This window comes from Ambystoma mexicanum, chromosome 3q (assembly GCF_040938575.1).
Source record: "Ambystoma mexicanum isolate Mex_15411 chromosome 3q, UKY_AmexF1_1, whole genome shotgun sequence".
Taxonomy (NCBI): domain Eukaryota; kingdom Metazoa; phylum Chordata; class Amphibia; order Caudata; family Ambystomatidae; genus Ambystoma; species Ambystoma mexicanum.
The window spans coordinates 47,908,196-47,926,586 of record NC_090926.1 but is presented as its reverse complement, the minus strand read 5'-3'; the positions used below and the strand labels follow the sequence as shown (position 1 = coordinate 47,926,586).

Below are 18,391 nucleotides of genomic sequence, written 5' to 3'. Positions count from 1 at the left end.
CGGACGCCACAAGGGATGGAGGGTGGGGAGGGTACAACACTGGGACAAATCAGCGTTAAGGTGGGGGGGCAAGGGGAAGATGAACCTCTACCTCATACTGCCCGTAATGCATGCAGAACGCACACTGACAACCGTCAGGTCAATCATGGCGCAACCTACTAGCGAAGAACCAAATATATGGTCCCACAACTCAACAGAGGCACTAAAACAGGCATACATGTCACTCAAACAGACACCAAATACTCACAATATCGACCACACTTAGCAACACCAAACTGCGCATATGCACACTCAATGTAAAGGGCCTAAACTCCCCCACGAAACGATCCATGGTGGCCAGAGAATTCAAACGGTCTAACATGGACATCCTATTCCTCCAAGAAACACGTTATCAGAAGGGAGAAGAAATGGCGGTGCCTGGTGGCGGTGTAGGTTACTCCCTCTGGAGTTCGGGAATCTCAAAAAAAGGCGGGTGTGGGGATCCTGGTCCGAAAAAACCTCTCTATGTCGATTCTGAACACCTGGGTTGACACAGAAGGAAGGGCGGCGCTAGTCGTAGGAACCATTCACGACACGATTATTACTCTCGCTACTGTCAATGGTCCCAAACACGGACAAAAAAAAGATTCCTTCATAAAACTACTGAAAAAGTGTTCAACATGACGCAAGGTCATACAGTCCTTGGGGGTGACTAATACTTGGATGAACAGTTCTCTAGATATGCAAACTAAGGCAGATGTGCTCAATCCACCACAGTCACAAGAAGAAGCGGACATTAAAACGACCCTCACCCTATATGGCCTCAGTAATAGCTGGCGCCACCTCCACCCGGCAGACAGCGGCTTCACCTTCCGCTCCATCCCACAAGAGACTCTTACGGGAATTGATTATTTATTCCTCCCCGAGGGCCTGTTACGAACACTCCAAACTGCGAACATACACCCCATTGCATGGTCAGACCATGACATGGTCATGGCGGAGATACAGTGGGAGGGACTTGCCCCCTGGAATACAAAGTGGAGATGTAATGGATCATTGTGGTCGGATACGGCCTTCAGGGATGACTTTGAAAACGAGATCAAACAATTCTTTGTCTCTAATGACACAGGGGAGGTCGCAAAGGCTTCTGTATGGGAGGCAGCCAAAGACACGTGGAGAGGTATCCTTATCAGGGAGGGAGCCAGGAAAAAAAGGGAACATACCCTATTGGAAAAAAACATAGAAAAGTTGAACACGGCAGAAAAACTAGCACAATCAACCCCGCACGAGAGATCAAAATTTATCAACAAGGCCAAAGAACTCAGGGAGGAACTAAAAATAATTGAAGTGGGTAAAATAACTCAAGACCTTGCAGTATCTGAAACAAAAATACTACGAGAAAGGTGACAAGGCAGACGCACTCCTGGCGGCCCAACTCAGACCACAAGGGGCAGAGAGATGGGTGGACGTGATAGAGAGAACAGACGGCACACTCTTAGACATAAGAGAGTCCTCCCCAGAGGGAATACAGGAAGCATTTGCCTTCTTTTATGAAGACTTGTATACCAGTAACCCGCCTCCCCCGCCAGGGACCATTGATAAATACCTCAAAGAAGTGAAACTCCCGGCACTGACACGCATAGAAGCCGAATCCCTAGAAACACTGGTCGGGGAAGAAGTAGTAAGGGACGCCATTAAGCGTTTAAAAACAGGAAAGGCTCCAGGGGACGATGGATTCCACCCTGGCTTCTATAAATCATTCTCCACGTTCCTCGCCCCCTTCCTGGCGACCCTATTTAACGACATCTTCGAGACAGGCAGGGCGCCCCCCGTCCTTCGCACAGGCACTCCTCACAGCCATACCGAAAGAAAGCAGAGACCCGAAACACTGCGGATCATACCGACCCATATCGCTTCTCAACATAGATGCCAAAATATATGCAAGAGTCATTGCAGCCCGATTAGAAACCCACCTGCAACAATGAATACATCCAGACCAAGTTGGCTTTGTAATGGGGAGACAGGGGGCCGACACGATGAGAAAGACACTCCACCTGATCGATGAAGCACAGGCGATGCAAGGTGACCCAATCCTCCTGTCCCTGGATGCCAAAAAGGCCTTTGATAGGGTTGCCTGGGACTTCCTAGAGAAGGTCCTAGCGGAGATAGGGCTAGGCCCAAGACTTCGTCTCGCCATGAAGGCACTATGCACATGCCCGCAGACATCAGTAACTGTGAATGGTGGCTACTCCAAATGGTTTGCACTTGAAAGAGGGACAAGGCAGGGTTGCCCGCTATACTATTTGTTTTGTCCCTCAAACCATTAGCACAGAAATCGAGACTCGATGACAGGGTCAGAGATACTAAAGTAGGGGACAGAGAATACAAACTGCGCCTTTATGCCGATGACATACTTCTACACCTTACCGATCCCCTTGATTCTGTCCCGGCAGCGCTAGATATAATTGAAGAATATGAACAGCTAGCGGGCGTCAAAATTAATACTGGGAAATCAACCCTGTTCCTGATTGACAAAAATAGAGACAGCGAAGTGGATGGGTTCACCCCCTTGGGAATGAAGGTCAGCCTCACCACATATTTGGGCAGCAACGTCACCCGGGAACCTGACACCCTGTACCAAGCTAACTTTCCCTCTCTGTCACCAACACTGCAGAAAGACATGGAGAGATGGTCTAGACTCACCATTTCTTGGTTAGGCCGCCTAAATGCTATCAAAATGGTGATCCTTCCTAAAATATTGTACTTATTCCAGATGCTCCCCATCAAAATGCCCAAAGAATACTTCACTGCCACCAGGAAATCACTAATGACTTTCCATGGCAGAACAGAAAACCCAGGGTCCCTAGATCCCTTCTTCACCTCAGGAAAGATAATGCAGGGGTGGGCCTCCTGGAACTGTACTATATGGCAACCCAACTACGAGTACTAATCCCGCACCTGAGACAGAAGACAGACCTAAAATGGATAGCCCTAGATAACTTTCACCTCAGTCCATTTACTGTAGGAGAATGGCTATGGGTCCCTGGCCCCCAATTACGGAATAGCATCAAAAAATCACCCCATCCTTGGAACCATATGGGCAGTGTGGAAACTAAACAAAGATATGAAACGGGTCACGTCATGACTTTCCCCGCTGGGACATCTCTGGGTGCCAGGGATTCGTGAAGACATCCCTGAACCACTGAGCTATCAATCCTGGTACAAAGCTGGGCTGGAAAGAGCTGGACAATTATGGGGAAAACAAGGCCTTTAAAACTATACAAGAACTCGAAGAAGCACTCGCCATAGGCCCAATATCGGTGTTTCAATACCTAAAATTGAAAGGCGTTATGACACGAGAGGTATGGAAAGTTCATTTGCAAAGGGACCTTACCCCCTTCGAGAAAATTCTAGACACTTGAACAGGGCTCCAGAGGCCTAATAAGCGCAATGTATATGGCACTAATAGAGGTCCATACAACCCCCTCGGCCACACTGAATAGGTGGGAAACGGATTTGGGAGGACACCTTTGACAAGGAGTTGTGGTTGCGAATATGTAGGCAAACAGCAAAATCATTGGTATCCTGCCAGTATAAATTACACTCACTCAAATTACTGTATAGATGGCAATATGACCCGCTCAGACTTGCCAAAATGTATCAGGACGTGAGTCCATATTGTTGGAGGGGCTATGGGCAGACTATTGCCATATGTGGTGGGGATGCAGTGCGGTGCAAGCATACTGGGATGAAATTCTTAGTTGGATCAAAGAATTAGATGAAGAGGAGAGGGAAAAACACCCTTTACTGATTTTATTAGGCCTAATTGAAGAAGAAGAGATAATCCTTAAAGCTCCTAAAATGGTCTTGGGACTATTGATGGCCACAAGGGCCTGCCTCACGGTGACCTGGAAAAGGTCAACCCTCCCCACCAAGGCAGAGTGGATAAGTGTCGCCCGCAATATCTTTAGAATGTACAGTCTGACTGCCGCCCTTCATGGAGACCGCACCTCTGTTGAAAATTAATGGTCTGAATTCCGTGCCAAATACATCACATGAATAAATGTGTGCACAATATGCCAAAATGACCAGAAATATACATTTAATCAGCCAACTGTGCCTGTAAAGAGTCGTCTGCTTTTATAAGCGCCCCTGTTTATTGTTGATGTTAAGGTTCCGCTAAAGACTACAACGCGAAGCAATAGAACCATTTCCGCTTCGCCATTTTTATCTATACTATGTTACATAGGCAATGTTGTCTCATTCTTCATATCTTGCTTTACAAGTAATGTTTGTACTATATTGATGAAGTTTCCATCTGTAAAACCAATAAAAATGAAAAAAAAAAAGAATAACTTTTTTCATGGAAGTTGCCATGTTTTAGTTCGCCTCCTACAAAAATAAGAAAACACATTCTCAATAAGTTACTTCCCACCCCCCCAATTCAGAATTTGTTTACTAGCATGAACCAGCTGGTCCTGCAAGTACGAGGAAAAAAAAAATGACTCCTTAGGAACTATTCAGAAAGGTTTGCTGCATGTTCAAATGTGGCAATGCAGTTTTCATCAAACATAATATTTGCATTCGGGAACATTAATGGGAGAGGTAGCTAGTGCATTCCCTGGTGCATTACCAATTCATAGAGCACCCAGGAATGTGCTCCCCTTTCCGCACTATTCTCTACTTGGGCTTATTTCAGGAGAAAGTGTATGGCAGGCAGGGGTATTTTCAGCTCCTGCTCACGATGAGAGCCTAATTTCTAGCTATAAAATAAAGATGGAAATATAAAACCAGTATTTCAGGAGGAGGACAAGTTATGGCCAATCACCTGAATAAGCACTCAGCACCCAATATAGGTGGACACCTAGTGGCCTGCGAACGTAACAAGCCCTCTACATATATGGGTTCTGGATGCCAGTGCATATCTAAGTGTCGGGTATATGCAGGTGTGCTAGAAGGGCAGGAAACAATAGCATGAATAGGTGGAAAAACATAATAAATCTAACAGCAGATTGGGGATTCCCAGCACCAGAAACTTTTCCTGACTCGGGTAACCAGGGAGTTCATCCAAAGAATGGCCAAATGAGTTAGAGCGGACAAAACATAGGCCAGGAGATGGGTCACAAAGTACAAGAAGTATGCAAACCCAAATACTTGCCCTGTTTCTTCAACATCTGGTAGGCTTCAGCGATCTTTGCCTCATCCGGGAGCCCTAGGGTCCAGCTGTACATCAGCTCCAGGATCTTCGATTTGACCTTCTCTGGAGAGCGTCCTCCAAGGTACTAAAGGGGAAGGAGGAGCCAAAACCAGGATCAGAGTGTTTTCCATAGTAGTAAACAAACAAAATAGCTGAAAGAGGATCCTCGTGAATCATAGTGACAACCACAGGACAAGGGCAACTTAAAGATACACAGCATCCTTCAGGATACAAAAGAAAAACATGAATTGAATCAAATTTGGCAGTGGAAAGGCCTCGTTGGTACTAAGAATGAGAGGGGTTTGGTGGAATAGTTTCTCTCTTCCATATGTTCGAGTGAAGTGAGACTGACCTGCAGCTAACAGTAGGATTAACTAGTGGTAGAATACATATATATTGGACCATGTCAGGTACGGCACCTGAGAAGTACCCTATTCGGTATTTTCACACATGACAAATACCAGGAAATGCAATCAAACAAGTAATATGAACAAAGATTATTTTTAATAATAGTTTTGCCCTTGGTTGAGTTCTTTAAGGTCGTTTTTGAGGAAGGGGTCCTCGCAGCTACCTGTGCCCGATATTTTGTAGGTGTTTATTGCACCCGGGGACAGTGTGTCGTAGAGAAGAGGTTGCCCTCACACTAGGGTGTTTTGAGGTACAGAAAGAGTAGATTTAAAAGCCCATGTTATGATTGATACAGCATGTGTATACTATGATGGCAAGTGGAAACATAACATTTATTTTGTTCTACGCATCCAGTATAAGTGGTAAAAAAGTGCTGGTGGTACAACCTGTTCCTAATCAGGGGCACAAAAGGCAAATAACCGAACTGTCTCGGTTTTGTAGAAACCCCTTTTGTACTAGACCAGAGTTCTATTTGTTCTCTGCGAATAGTAGAATATGGAGTATCCCAGAAGATTACTAAAGAAAAGAAACCCCTTTTGAAGTTTGTCAAAAGGGTAAGTCCTCAGCCACTTCATGTGTATTTGTCAATTCCTTTGTCTTTGGCCGAGGTAGGGCCTACCGGTTTCAGTGGTAAGATAAAGTGAACCACTTTCTTCAGGGCCAGACAAATGAGGAGCAGGTAAATCTTTAAGGGCTGCTCCAATGTGAATCACAAGTAGGCTGCTTAGAGTAGTTGAAGTGCCCCACCGGTAGAGGGAGGGGGGTTGGAGTAAAGCAGGGAGACACAGAAAATACTGGGTAAGAATTGTGTCTTGTGTGCAGTAGTAGTACATAAGGGAGTCACAAAGGGAACAGGGGTGATTTACCAGTATTAGGGTTCTTCCCGCTTGTACACAATCTAAAGGGGAGAGGCAACCTCGCCTGCAATTTGTGTAAAGAGTTGGACGCTGTTAGTTGGGCGTTTCAACAGAGGACCTGGGAGGTTAGAGAAAGAAATTAAAACTAACTCTCTCCACTAGGCAAACACTTCAGCTACATGGTTATTTTTAGAAGTTATTTCAAAGATTGATCAGTGCTTATTCAAGGTTAGTATGTCAAAAAGGCATTGCTAACGTAAGTGTCCAAAATCGAGGAGAAATCCTGAGAGGATGATAAGTGCACACATATTTAAATGTCACTGTGTGTAAAAATTATTGCTAGTTCTGACATTTTAGAGCCAAAAAACTGTTGTTTGAGCAGATCAAAACAAATATAGTTGGCAAACTTAGCAAATTAGCAAAAATTAGCAAAAGTTAGCAAAGAATAGCAAAAAATGTGTAAAAATGGGTCACCGTGCTATGGAGTGTAAATCGGTCTTCTTCTTCAGCAGGCATGACTATGTGACTCATGTGGTTGATGGTGGGGAACAATATAGATGTAGGGTCTTCGTAATGATTCAATAAATTGTTCTGACTTGAAGAACGTTGTTTCAGTTAGTCGTTGGCTATGGGAGCGCTAACAGAGTGCTTATCTTTCAGCCTGGCACTGCAGCGCGTGTCGGGTGCGTAAAGCGAGGAGCTGCAGCCTCGCGGTATGGAACGAAGAAGCTGCTAACTCAGGGTTAGGGTTTGTTTGAGCTGTTGCCCGGCAACCGTGACATGGAGGCTTTCCAGTCCGGTGCCTGGGTGCGCCATTTTAGAAGGGCAAAGGGGGCCCTCTTGCTGTTGGGTGGGTGGGGGCTTGGAGTTGTGGGGGATATCGCTCAAAACAAAAACGCCTTAATGTAACAAGAACATGAAAAGCATAACATGCTAAATGGACGAAAAGCATGTTGTGTATATCTATACACAAGACCATACGTGTTCTCCCAGTACCCAGTTGCATTATGGTCATTGTAGTACGTCTGAGCTTTTCATCAATGACATGAAATTAGCAAGATGCGCTCAGTGTGGAAAATACTTCTACAAATCCACTTCTTGATGTCCACCCAGAGGCAAAAGACACAAGGATATAAAAGCAGCAGGTTAAGTGGATAAGTCCTTCAGTCATGAGGAATCAGAGTTACAAACACTCAGAACGTCGCTGAAAGCAAAAACAAGGCATGTTATGTATATGTAGTTATACGCATATTCCCCAAATACCCAGGTGAATTCTGGGTGTTGTAGTGCTTATAGAGTGGTAATGGACAGCATAAACAACAGACATCATGGAGTTGGCGAAAGAAAGCCCAGTGTGGAAAAATCAACAGCCAATTTTTGGTTATTTGCAGCAAACTGTGACAAGACAAAAACACTTTGTAAATGGGCAGACAAGATCAATGTCTAACCTGTCCTAAGAACCAAAAAGGAATTCAAATATGGCGAAAAGGTGTGGAAGATGAACTGCCACACTAATTGCCTGACAAAAAACGTGATCTATATTATCAGTTGCCCCTGTCAACTCCTATATGTTGGTAAGACTACACGCGAAGTACGACAACGAATATCAGAACATAGGAGCTGTATCAGGAATGGTGTGGCAGATAAACCGCTTGTCGACCATTTTTTGAAAATGAAACATAAAGATACAGAAATGAGATGGTTCGTACTCCAACATATTAGGAGTAATATGAGAGGGGGGGATATCAGTACAATATTACATCGTTCAGAACAGAAATGGATTCACACTCTGAATACCGTCAAGGAAGGACTGAATGTTTCAGTAGAGTGGAACACTCTTGTTATAAATAACTAACATTTTACATTTTTCCAATCAACATGTGTTATAAGCAATTAACATCTTTGCTATTGATGTATACACCGCAGATAATGAATAATACAGGTTCATTTGTGAATAGTATCAAATTTTCTTGGTCAGCTCTCTAGTCAGCCGGTGATGTATGACCTATGAACTTGTTTTGTGATGCGTCATAGAAATTGTGTGTATGACAATCTTTATCTGCTAGACACAGTATTTCAACAAAGCACCCAGTTCCTAAAATCAAGCTGTGTTACAGTAGGATAAGGGCTAATATATTCCAAGCATCGTGTATTCACCACGATTTTAGAGTCCGCCCGGACATGATCGACTATTGTTGATCAGCCGGGCATGGGGTTCGAGACACAGAACCATGAAGCGTTCATTTTTCTTAAATGAGTGGATATACGTACCCATTGATTACCCACGTTTTGGATACACAGTCTGGTTGCGTGACACTAGTGGTTTGCCCGGAGAGAGTCCCTTTTTTGTGTCTATTCATGAGGATATTAGCTGGTCCCCTTTTCTATGTCCATTGCTTCCGATTGAGTCGGCAGTTACGCGCGAATTGAACGCCGTCCGGAACAGTGGTTCTCCTGTTTATGGTTGTCGATTGACTGGACTGAGGTAAGAAGTATGTGCGATAATAGGCATGACTTAAACGATGGCAGTATGGCGAGGGCATACGTAGTGTTAAAAACAACATGTAGCTCATGTTATTTATATGAGTGTGGTATAGTTTACCAGTAGGCTGAGATGTTGTCAGTGATGGCACTTCGAGTATGATGGTCTCACGGGGGTAAGCAGCTTGTGAAAGAAGGCTAGAGCATCGGTATTCCGAGTTTAATGTTGACAACAGATGAGTCCAGCACGATGGTGACCATATATTAGAAAACAAAGTGACACCGTGTGATTTACGGGGGCTAATCCGTATATTTCTAATTTTATTGCAGTTGTTGATGGGTCCAGTGAGGATTTAGTGCTTGCAATACACCAGTGCACGTCCGACTCACAGAACCGTGCAGACCTCGCACGAGTTGCTCCTTGTGCCACCAGATAGGTGTAAGTGGCCTTTTTATATATCATTCTTAGCTTGACAGTTGTATAGTTATAGATCTCATGGAATAAATATTAAGTGTGTTTTTGGTATGTGTTGATTCCACAGGCTCGATATAAATACCAAGACCAGTGGAGGATTAATCCCGTGGGTCCTTTCTCACGATCCTAGGAATTGCTTCTTGGGGGTGAGTAAGGCGAGTGTCTCGATTTAATTTTGACACAAATGTGACACTAATGCGTCACCTCTAAAAAGAAATAGGGTTGACATTCTGGTTTTTCTTATTTTTTTTAGATTGAACTTTGGCCCATACAAGTATATAATAGGGCGGAGAAGTGTCCTCCTGCCCAACGTCCTGAAGAAGGTCTCTGACCGAAACACGTGTCGACGCTTTTCTCTAGAAATACGATATCTGGTCAAACATCATACCAGTTATACAATGACACTTGAAACTATGGACTGGGTCATTGCTGAAAAATGTTAACAAACAGCAATAATAGATGTTCTACTAAAAATTAAGCATTGGGTATCACTTGATGTTTTTTTAGATAGATATGTCAGAATGGGGATTGTATGAAGGTATGAAAGATGATGAATTGTTGATTTTTTTAGAATTCTTATGTAATTAATGATATATTTTTGTAATAAAACTATTTAAATAAAAGATGATATGTTCTAAATTCTGCCAGAGTTAACCCGTTTCTCTGATCCAACTTATAGTTTTTCGCTAAGAACTCGGGGGACACAAGGATAGTTAGGCAAATTGGTCCAGACAAGATGGTCATAATGAACTGTGTCAGATAATTGGAGACAAATGGATATCACAAAAAAATTGCATAGTACATTCTAGTATTCACAGGGTCGCTAGGGTCTGCCAACTTGTGGGCTCATTAGGGCCCTCTTTATCTGTTTTTAATCTAAACATTGATAGTAGTTCTCTCCTATAAAGGAGGTTGTGTATGTTGCCGCCTAGCTTAGGTATCTTGATTTTTTCAAGAATGGTCCAGGTAAAGTCAGTCAGACCGTGGTGTTCCTTGATGAAATGTTCCACCATGGTTGCAGTTGTTTTTTTGGTTCGGATACAAGATCTGTGCTCTGCCAGTCTGGTTTTGATTGCTCTGGTCATGCCAATGTATTTCTTGGCGCACGGGCAGGTAATTAAGTATACAACGTTTTTGCTATTGCAATTCGTGAATGAATTTGTGTCCACGGATAGTTCCACCCAATGTCTATTGTTGTCGTTCTTGTAGTGTTTGCACATGCATTGCAGTTCGCCCAGGGGCTATGGCCCATGGGTACAGTTTGGTGCCATAGTATATAAGATTCGGGCTCAGGGAGTTCTCTGTAGGTGTGTATCAGGGAGTCTGGCCAGAAGTCCTGATTGGGTCTCGTAATCAGTGAGACTGGAGCAATTCCTCCGGTATCTTAGATATTGGCCAAATGGGAGGTTATTCCTCAAACTGCTTGGATGGTAACTTACAAAAGTCAATAGGGAATTGCTGTCAGATGGTTTATTGTATACCAGCGTTGGCCTTTCCCCGCTTCTTAGGACTATGTTAAGGTCCAAGAAATGGATCGATGACTTGCTGTGTACTTCAGTAAAGTTCAAAATGTTGACTTTGGGAGTTGAGCCAGTTCATAAAGGCCTTTAGGTCTTCCTTGTTTCCTCTAAAAATCATGATGACATCGTCGATGTATTGTAACGCTCACCTGGTATCCACAGGGATGCCACCCGATCTGGTTGGACTGCTCCCGACATGGATTCGCCTCCCCCGGGTTCTCGTTCTGCTGAGGATCTAGTCTGGAATACAGGAGTTCTGGTTTAGCACACAATCGCTTCCTCTCTGGGCCCACCACCCTTGTGAACCCAACGACCCCCTTAAAGCGTTCCTCACCTTGGATTTCGATAAGATGCGCTCTCCGTCCTGTAGTTCTGTGCAGGTGTGCGTCGTGTATGGGGCGCTTCATACCCAAGTTGCTTCACTGGCACGGGCCGAGAGTCCAGACCTGCTGCGACTCAGTTCTTCAGTTAAGTCTATTGTTCCTGGTAATTTGTCAGTAATTGTAAATGCCCCTGTTAATGTACTCCTCCTCTCTTAGGTGCGGAAGGGATGATGAAGACGTCGAGCTGGTTGAGGGGGCTGTGCTCGAGATGGTAAGTGAATGTGCGGAGTGCAGCGCTATGTGTGCTTTTGCTGTTTTGCTAACCTGTGTTATTATTTTCTTGCAGGCCGCCGTGATGTTCTGGATGGTGAGCAGCCGGGAGGATGCGGAACGATGAGTAGATGTTGTCTGGACCGCTGACAAGTAAGTATGAGAGCTAACCCGTGTTGCCTTTCTCTTGCAGGTTGATGGAGGCCGGCACGGGAATAAACCAACAGCGAGTTCCACTCAGGTAAGCGTGCTTCCGAATGATGTTTGAATGAGGGATGCGAACGCTTAACAATGCTAGCTTTCTTTTTCCTCCTCCAGGTTGCGGCTTCCAAGAGAGGACGAGCTTCCGAGGGGACACTGGAGCGATCGACAGGATCTGGATTAACTAGCAGGTAAGGATGACTAATGGTGGTGTTCTTCTGTTGCAGGAGCAGGCCTGGAATGCAGAGGACAGATCATGGTGAACATCACGCTGCGAGTGCAGAGCAACGCGAAGCGTGTTCTGCAGCTCGGGCGTGGCTAAAATAGTCTGCAGGTATCCCAGCTGCCTTCAGGCCTGACTACACCCTAGATGCTAGAGCGCATGGTTCAGTTCTGGATGTGGGGGCAGCCATGTTGTTCCATTTCTATGGAGAGCTCCAGCTCCTCCTTCTGCCATATGAGCCTGGTGCCGAAGGCGCCAGGACTGACTCCAGGAGTCTTGGGGGGGGGGGCATGATTGGGCCCTTGGGGCCATGCAGGGACACTGTAATGCAGCCCAGAAGCCCCGAGTGCCATGGCCAGGGGCTATGGCCATGACATGTATCGGGCCCATAGGTCGATATGAGGGGCCCAGGGGTTGCTGGTGTTATAGATTACTCTTGTCCCAAATTCTGCCACACAGAGGTTGGCCTGGGTTGGTGCAAAGGTGGCCCCCATGGCCGTACCTGAAATTTGCTCATAGAAGGTGGAGAAATTAATTTTTAGTGAGGGCGATCTCAACGAGCTGCATGAGACCGATCGGTGTGTTGATAGGTGGGTTGGTTGTTCTTAGGACTCTATCCACAACCTGTAGTGTGGCTAGCTGTGGGATTTTTGTTTAGAGGGACTTCATGTCTAGAGTCACCAGGAGCTGGTTGTTAGGATCAAAGGATCGGTTCTTGAGAGAAGGTTGAGTACCGCCGTGGTGTCTTAAGTAGGATTTCATTTTCCCCATCGTGGGTCTGAGGAAAAAGTCTACAAATTCACATAGGGGTTCCAAAATAGATCCGATCCCGGATACTATTGGTCTTGGAGGGGGTGGGGTGATTCCTTTGTGAATCTTCGGGAGGGCATAAAATGCCGGTCTGACCGGTGCCTTGGGGTTAAGGAATTCATATTCCTTGGGACTAATGATACCTTCCGCAATGGCTTCTTCCAGGATGGGTATGAGTAGCCTTATGTCTTCTGTGGGGTCTTTGCCGAGTTGTCTATAGCTTGAACGATCCCCCAGGAGGGTTATGACCATCTGTCTGTAATCTGCTATGTCCATGATTACCGTGGCTCCACCTTTATCGGCCTGTTTGATGGTTATTTCATTGTTGTTGGTAAGTTCCTTCAATGCCGTTTTATCTTTTTTTTTTTTTAGAGAAGTTGTTTTATCCCTGTATTTGATTTTTCTCCAGATCTTCAAGTTTCTTAATCAGGGCCTTCTCAAATGTGATTGATTCCGGAGTTATACCATTGGGCGGTGGGTAGAATGTTGATTTCCCTCTTAAATTTGTTGCAGATTTTTCTTTGTATTTGGGCTGGTCGCAAAAAAATTGTTTCAACCTGATTTTTCTGACCAGTTGGGCTATTTCAATCCTGGTTTGGAAGGGATCGTGCTGTACGGTTGGAACAAAAGAAAGGCCTTTCTCAAGGAGATTTAGTTGGTCTTGATCAAGTATGCATTTCGAGAGGTTGAGTACTAATGAGGTTGGTGTCTCAGGTTCGGGGTACGTCCTGCCCCTGGGTCTTAGATTTGTGGTTGTAGAGGTCCTGGTGTCCAACCTCGTCCTTTGCTGCGTGTTACATGAGATGAGTAATTCTGTCCTTGCGGTGGCCATTGTCCTCTCCCCTTGTTTCTCCCTTTGCCTTGGCCCCTGTGAAAAAAGGAGGTGCAGAGAACCCTACCATTCGCTTGGCCAGGTTGCTCGACGAACTGCTTGTGCTAGCTGAATTTGTATTGCTGCACTTGAGCTGCCGCTTGAAAATGTCCAGCTGTTGGACGGTTGTTTTGGATCCGTTTTCTATTGTATTGGTTGAAATGCTGGCCTGTGTTAGATGCGCTTTGGTTTTGATCTCATAGTATGTATCTGTTGTGTAAGGGTAAACCTTTTCATGTGAAAAGTTCACCAAGTCTTTTTTCAGTTTGGCTACCTTTTTGTTGAAGTTGAACTCTTAGAATTCAAAACTTACCATAAAATAAGCCCGCAAGAGGGCCAAAAATATCCCAAGAGACATTTCTTGGGAACAACATCCCAAACGACAAGATCAAAAAGATACTATTAAGGCAGTTTTAAGTTTCTCACCACTGGTGAACAACATCAAAAAATAAAAGCTTAGACTCTGGCCCCTCTTGAACGTAGGCGTACAGAATCTAGAAATACCATGTTTTGCGATAAAAAGAAGAAAGAACTTACGCAACTCCCCGATACACACCTACAGAGAACTCCCTGAGCCCGAACCTAATACACTATGGGACCAAACTGTACCCATGGGCCATACCCCCTGTGGGAACTGCAATGCATGTGCAAACACTACAAGAACGACAACAATAGACATTGGGTGGAACTATCTGTGGACACAAAAATCATTCACGAATTGCAATAGCAAAAATGTTGTATACTTAATTACCCGTTAACCAAGTGCCAAGAAATACATTGGCATGACAAGAGCAAACAAAACCAGACTGGCAGAGCACAGATTTTGTATCCGAACCAAAAAACAACTGCACCCATGATGGAACATTTCATCAAGGAACACCACGGTCCGAATGACTTTACCTGGACCATCCTTGAAAAAAATCAAGATACCTAAGCGAGGCGGCAACATACACAACCTCCTTAATAGGAGAGAACAACTATGGATTTTTAGATTAAAAAACAGATAAAGAGGGCCTTAATGAGCCACAAGTTGGCAGACCCTAGTGACCCTGTGAATACTAGAATGTACTATGCAATGTTTTTGTGATATTCCATTTGTCTCCAATTATCTGACACAGTTCTTTATGACCATCTTGTCTGGACCAATTTGCCTAACTAGCCTTGTGTCACCCGAGTTCTTAGGACAGGTTGGACATTGATCTTGTCTGCCCATTTACAAAGTGTTTTTTGCCTTGTCACAGTTTGCTGCAAATAACTAAAAATTGGCTGTCGATTTTTCCACACTGGGCTTTCTTTCGCCAACTCCATGATGACTATGTTGTTTATGCTGTCCATTACCACTCTATAAGCACTACAACACCCAGAATTCACCTGGGTATTTGGGAATATGCGTATAACTACATATACAAAACATGCCTTGGCGTTTTTGTTTTCAGCAATGCTCTGAGTTTCTGTAACTCTCCGATTGATTCCTGCTGCTTTTTTATCCTTGTGTCTTTTGCCTCTGGGTGGACATCAAGAAGTGGATTTGTAGAAGTATTTTTCACACTGAGCGCATCTTGCTAATTTAATTTCATTGATGACCAGCTCAGACATACTACAATGACCATAATGCAACTGGGTACTGGGAGAACACGTATGGTCTTCTTGTATAGATATACACAACATGCTTTTCGCCCATTTAGCATGTTATACTTTTCATGTTCTTGTTACATTAAAGGCATTTTTGGTTTGAGCGATATCCCCCCACATCTCCAAGCCTTCACCCATGCAACAGGAAGAGGGCCCCCTTTTCCCTTCTAAAATGGCGCGCCCAGGCACCGGACTGGAATGCCTCCACGTCACGGTTGCCGGGCAACAGCTCAAACAAACCCTAACCCTGAGTCAGCAGCTTCCGCGTTCCATACCGCAAGGCTGCAGCTCCTCGCTTCACACCCCCGACATGCGCTGCAGAGCCAGGCTGAAAGGTAAGCACGCTGTTAGCGCTCCCATAGCAAACGACTATCTGAAACAAAGTTTTTGTTGGTTGGAGTTATCGGTGTCGGGACTCCCTCTCCCCTGCGCACCTCCTATTTGCTTGTTTCAGAATCTACCTGCAGCCTAGATCCTGGTTTATCTGGGGACCAACTCCAGGGTTCCCGATTGGTTCAAAGATTTGTGGGGATGACAAATCCGTGGATCAATGTGGGCGCTGGTTGGATAAGTTAGTCCATAGGGTCGCAGTTGTGCGAGTGGTTTATATTCATGGTCGAGATTATTTCGTTAAATGTTTTTATTTCTTGGTTAATCAGCGCTTCGTGAAAACCCTGACAACGGATTACGCGCCAAACCCGGCACCGAATTGGCTACCCAGCCCCTCTTTGGTGCTGATTAACCAAGAAATAAAAAACACATGTAACGGCAATCCCACAAGACTATCTGAAACAACGTTCAAGTAAGAACAATTTATTCAATCATTATTAAGACACTACATCTATATTGTTCCCCACCAGGCAACCGCATGACTCACAGCCGGCGCCTGCCTAAGAAGGAAGATGCATTTACCCTCCATGGCGCGGTGAGCCATTTTTGCTAATTTTGCCAACTATATTTGTTTTGAGAGTTCAGCTTTGCTCAAACAGATTTTTGGCTCTAAAATGTCGGAACTAGCAATAGTTTTTACGCACATCGACATTCAAATATGTATGCACTTATCATCCACTCAGGATTTCGCCTCGATTTTGGACACTACGTTAGCAATGCCTTTTTGACATACTAACCTTGAATAAGCACTGATAAATCTTTGAAATAACTTCTAAAATAACCAAGTAGCTTAAGTGTTTGCCTAGTGGAGAGAGTTAGTTTTAATTTCTTTCTCTAACCTCCCAGGTCCTCTGTTGAAACGCCCAACTAACAGCGTCCAACTCTTTACAAAAATTGCAGGCGAGGTTGCCTCTTCCCTTTAGATTGTATAGAAGCGGGAAGAACCCTAGTACTGTTCCCTCTGTGACTCCCTTATGTACTACTACCGCACACAAGACAATTCTTAACCAGTATTTTCTGTCTCCCTGCTCTACCCAAACCCCCTGCCCCCAACCCCTTTCCCCTCCCTCTACAGGTGGGGCACTTCAACTACTCTAAGCAGCCTACTTGTGATTCACATTGGAGCAGCCGGTAAAGATTTACCTGCTCCTCATTTTTCTGGCCCTGAAGAAAGTCGTTTACTTTATCTTGCCGGTGGTGCCCCTGATTAGGAACAGGTTGTACCACCAGCACTTTTTTACCACTTATAATGGATGACATAGGACAAAATAAATTTGATATGTTTCCACTTGCCATCATAGTATTCACATGCTGTATCAATCATAACATGTGCTTTTAAATCTACTCTTTCTGTACCTCAAAAAATCCCTAGTGTGAGGGCAACCTCTTCTCTACGACACTGTGCAATAAACACCTGCAGAATATCGGGCACAGGTAGCTACGAAGACGCCCTCCTCAAAAAAGACCTTAAAAAAGAACTCAACCAAGGGCAAAACTATTATTAAAAACAATCTTTATTCATATTACTTGTTGTTTGATTGCATTTCTTGAGATTTAACTAGTGGTAGACCTGACTGAGCAAAGGAAAACACAATAATGGCAAGAGTTGCACAGTGAAACTGACAAATCAACTTCCAGGGTACCAATGGTCCAGGGATGAAAATCGGTTTCTCAGCCAATCAACCAACCCCACACCTCAAATACACCCGAAGGGATCCAAATAGATTGGAAAAACAAGCAAATGATAAACCTCATCGTCCAATTTTGGTAACGTGGATGGAACGGCAGGCCGATCTCTGAAAGGTTGTGGATCGTTGGTTAGTTGCAACACAGCGAAAATACAATTATTACCCAATGATAAAAGTAGTGTCCAGTCATTGTTGTATTAAAAATATCTACTTTATTAATCACAACCGACAGCCTAACAACACTGCAAAATAAAGAATGTAGCAGACAGACCGTTTCAAAGGAGGAAAAGGAATGTACTAAGGATAATGACAGGAGGGGAGTCGGTATGGTTAATGATCACAACCGTTTGTTAATGTTTCTTTGCCTTACACCAAAGGGAGCAATGGGTCTTAAAATGTCTCTAGGGCCCTTCTGGGAAGGACCAGAGGGACAGAACCACAATGTACCTTGTGCTGTAGATGTTCTTGGTGCTCGACCGTAGGTCGGCTTCAGGACACTTTACAAGCTTCTGTGAAAGAGTTCAAGACGGGAGTCAATGCGGGTATCAGGTGGCAGTACAAACGGCTGCAGGTGGCCTACATGGCGACTTTGGGTCAGGAAGCGTTCTCAGTGCTGACGGGCAGCTCTGAAGCACTGGTCAAGACGTCTCAGATGTCTAAGCAACAGCGGCTTTACAACAGTCAGTGTTGCAATCGGTTGCAGATCAAGGAACTCAACTAACTTGAAAGGTGGCCAGCGGTAGGTGCTTGTCGAGGCACTTTAACCAGCTTCTTCAATTGGCTTGTGTCGTCCTTTAAGGCCGACTGCCCAAAGCTGAGGAGTGTGTTGAAGGCAGCAGCCTTGTCCTTGGATGTAGGAGAGACTTTCTGGCACTTCCTATCCAGGAAGCTTGCTGGAGAGCTTAGCAGGGCACAAGGTGTACTAGCTGGGTACTGGCTCTGGAGCAGCTGGACTGTCCGAGTTCTGTTTCTCCCTTTGTTCCCTGTGAGAAGTTGATTCGAGGGATCTTGCTTCCGTCTTTGGATACCCTGACCTTCCTTCACTGGTGGAAGACGCAAGGCGGAC

General features: G+C 44.7%; 1 protein-coding gene across 1 annotated transcript in view; it reads right to left on the bottom strand.

The window, feature by feature from the left end:
- The window catches only part of GGA1 (golgi associated, gamma adaptin ear containing, ARF binding protein 1), an 839,899-nt gene that overhangs the window by 714,018 nt on the left and 107,490 nt on the right, over positions 1–18,391 (bottom strand). Inside the window, exon 5 of the mRNA XM_069653043.1 lies at positions 5,138–5,261. Coding sequence (XP_069509144.1) covers positions 5,138–5,261 — 124 coding nt within the window. The remainder of the gene's footprint in view (positions 1–5,137; positions 5,262–18,391) is intronic.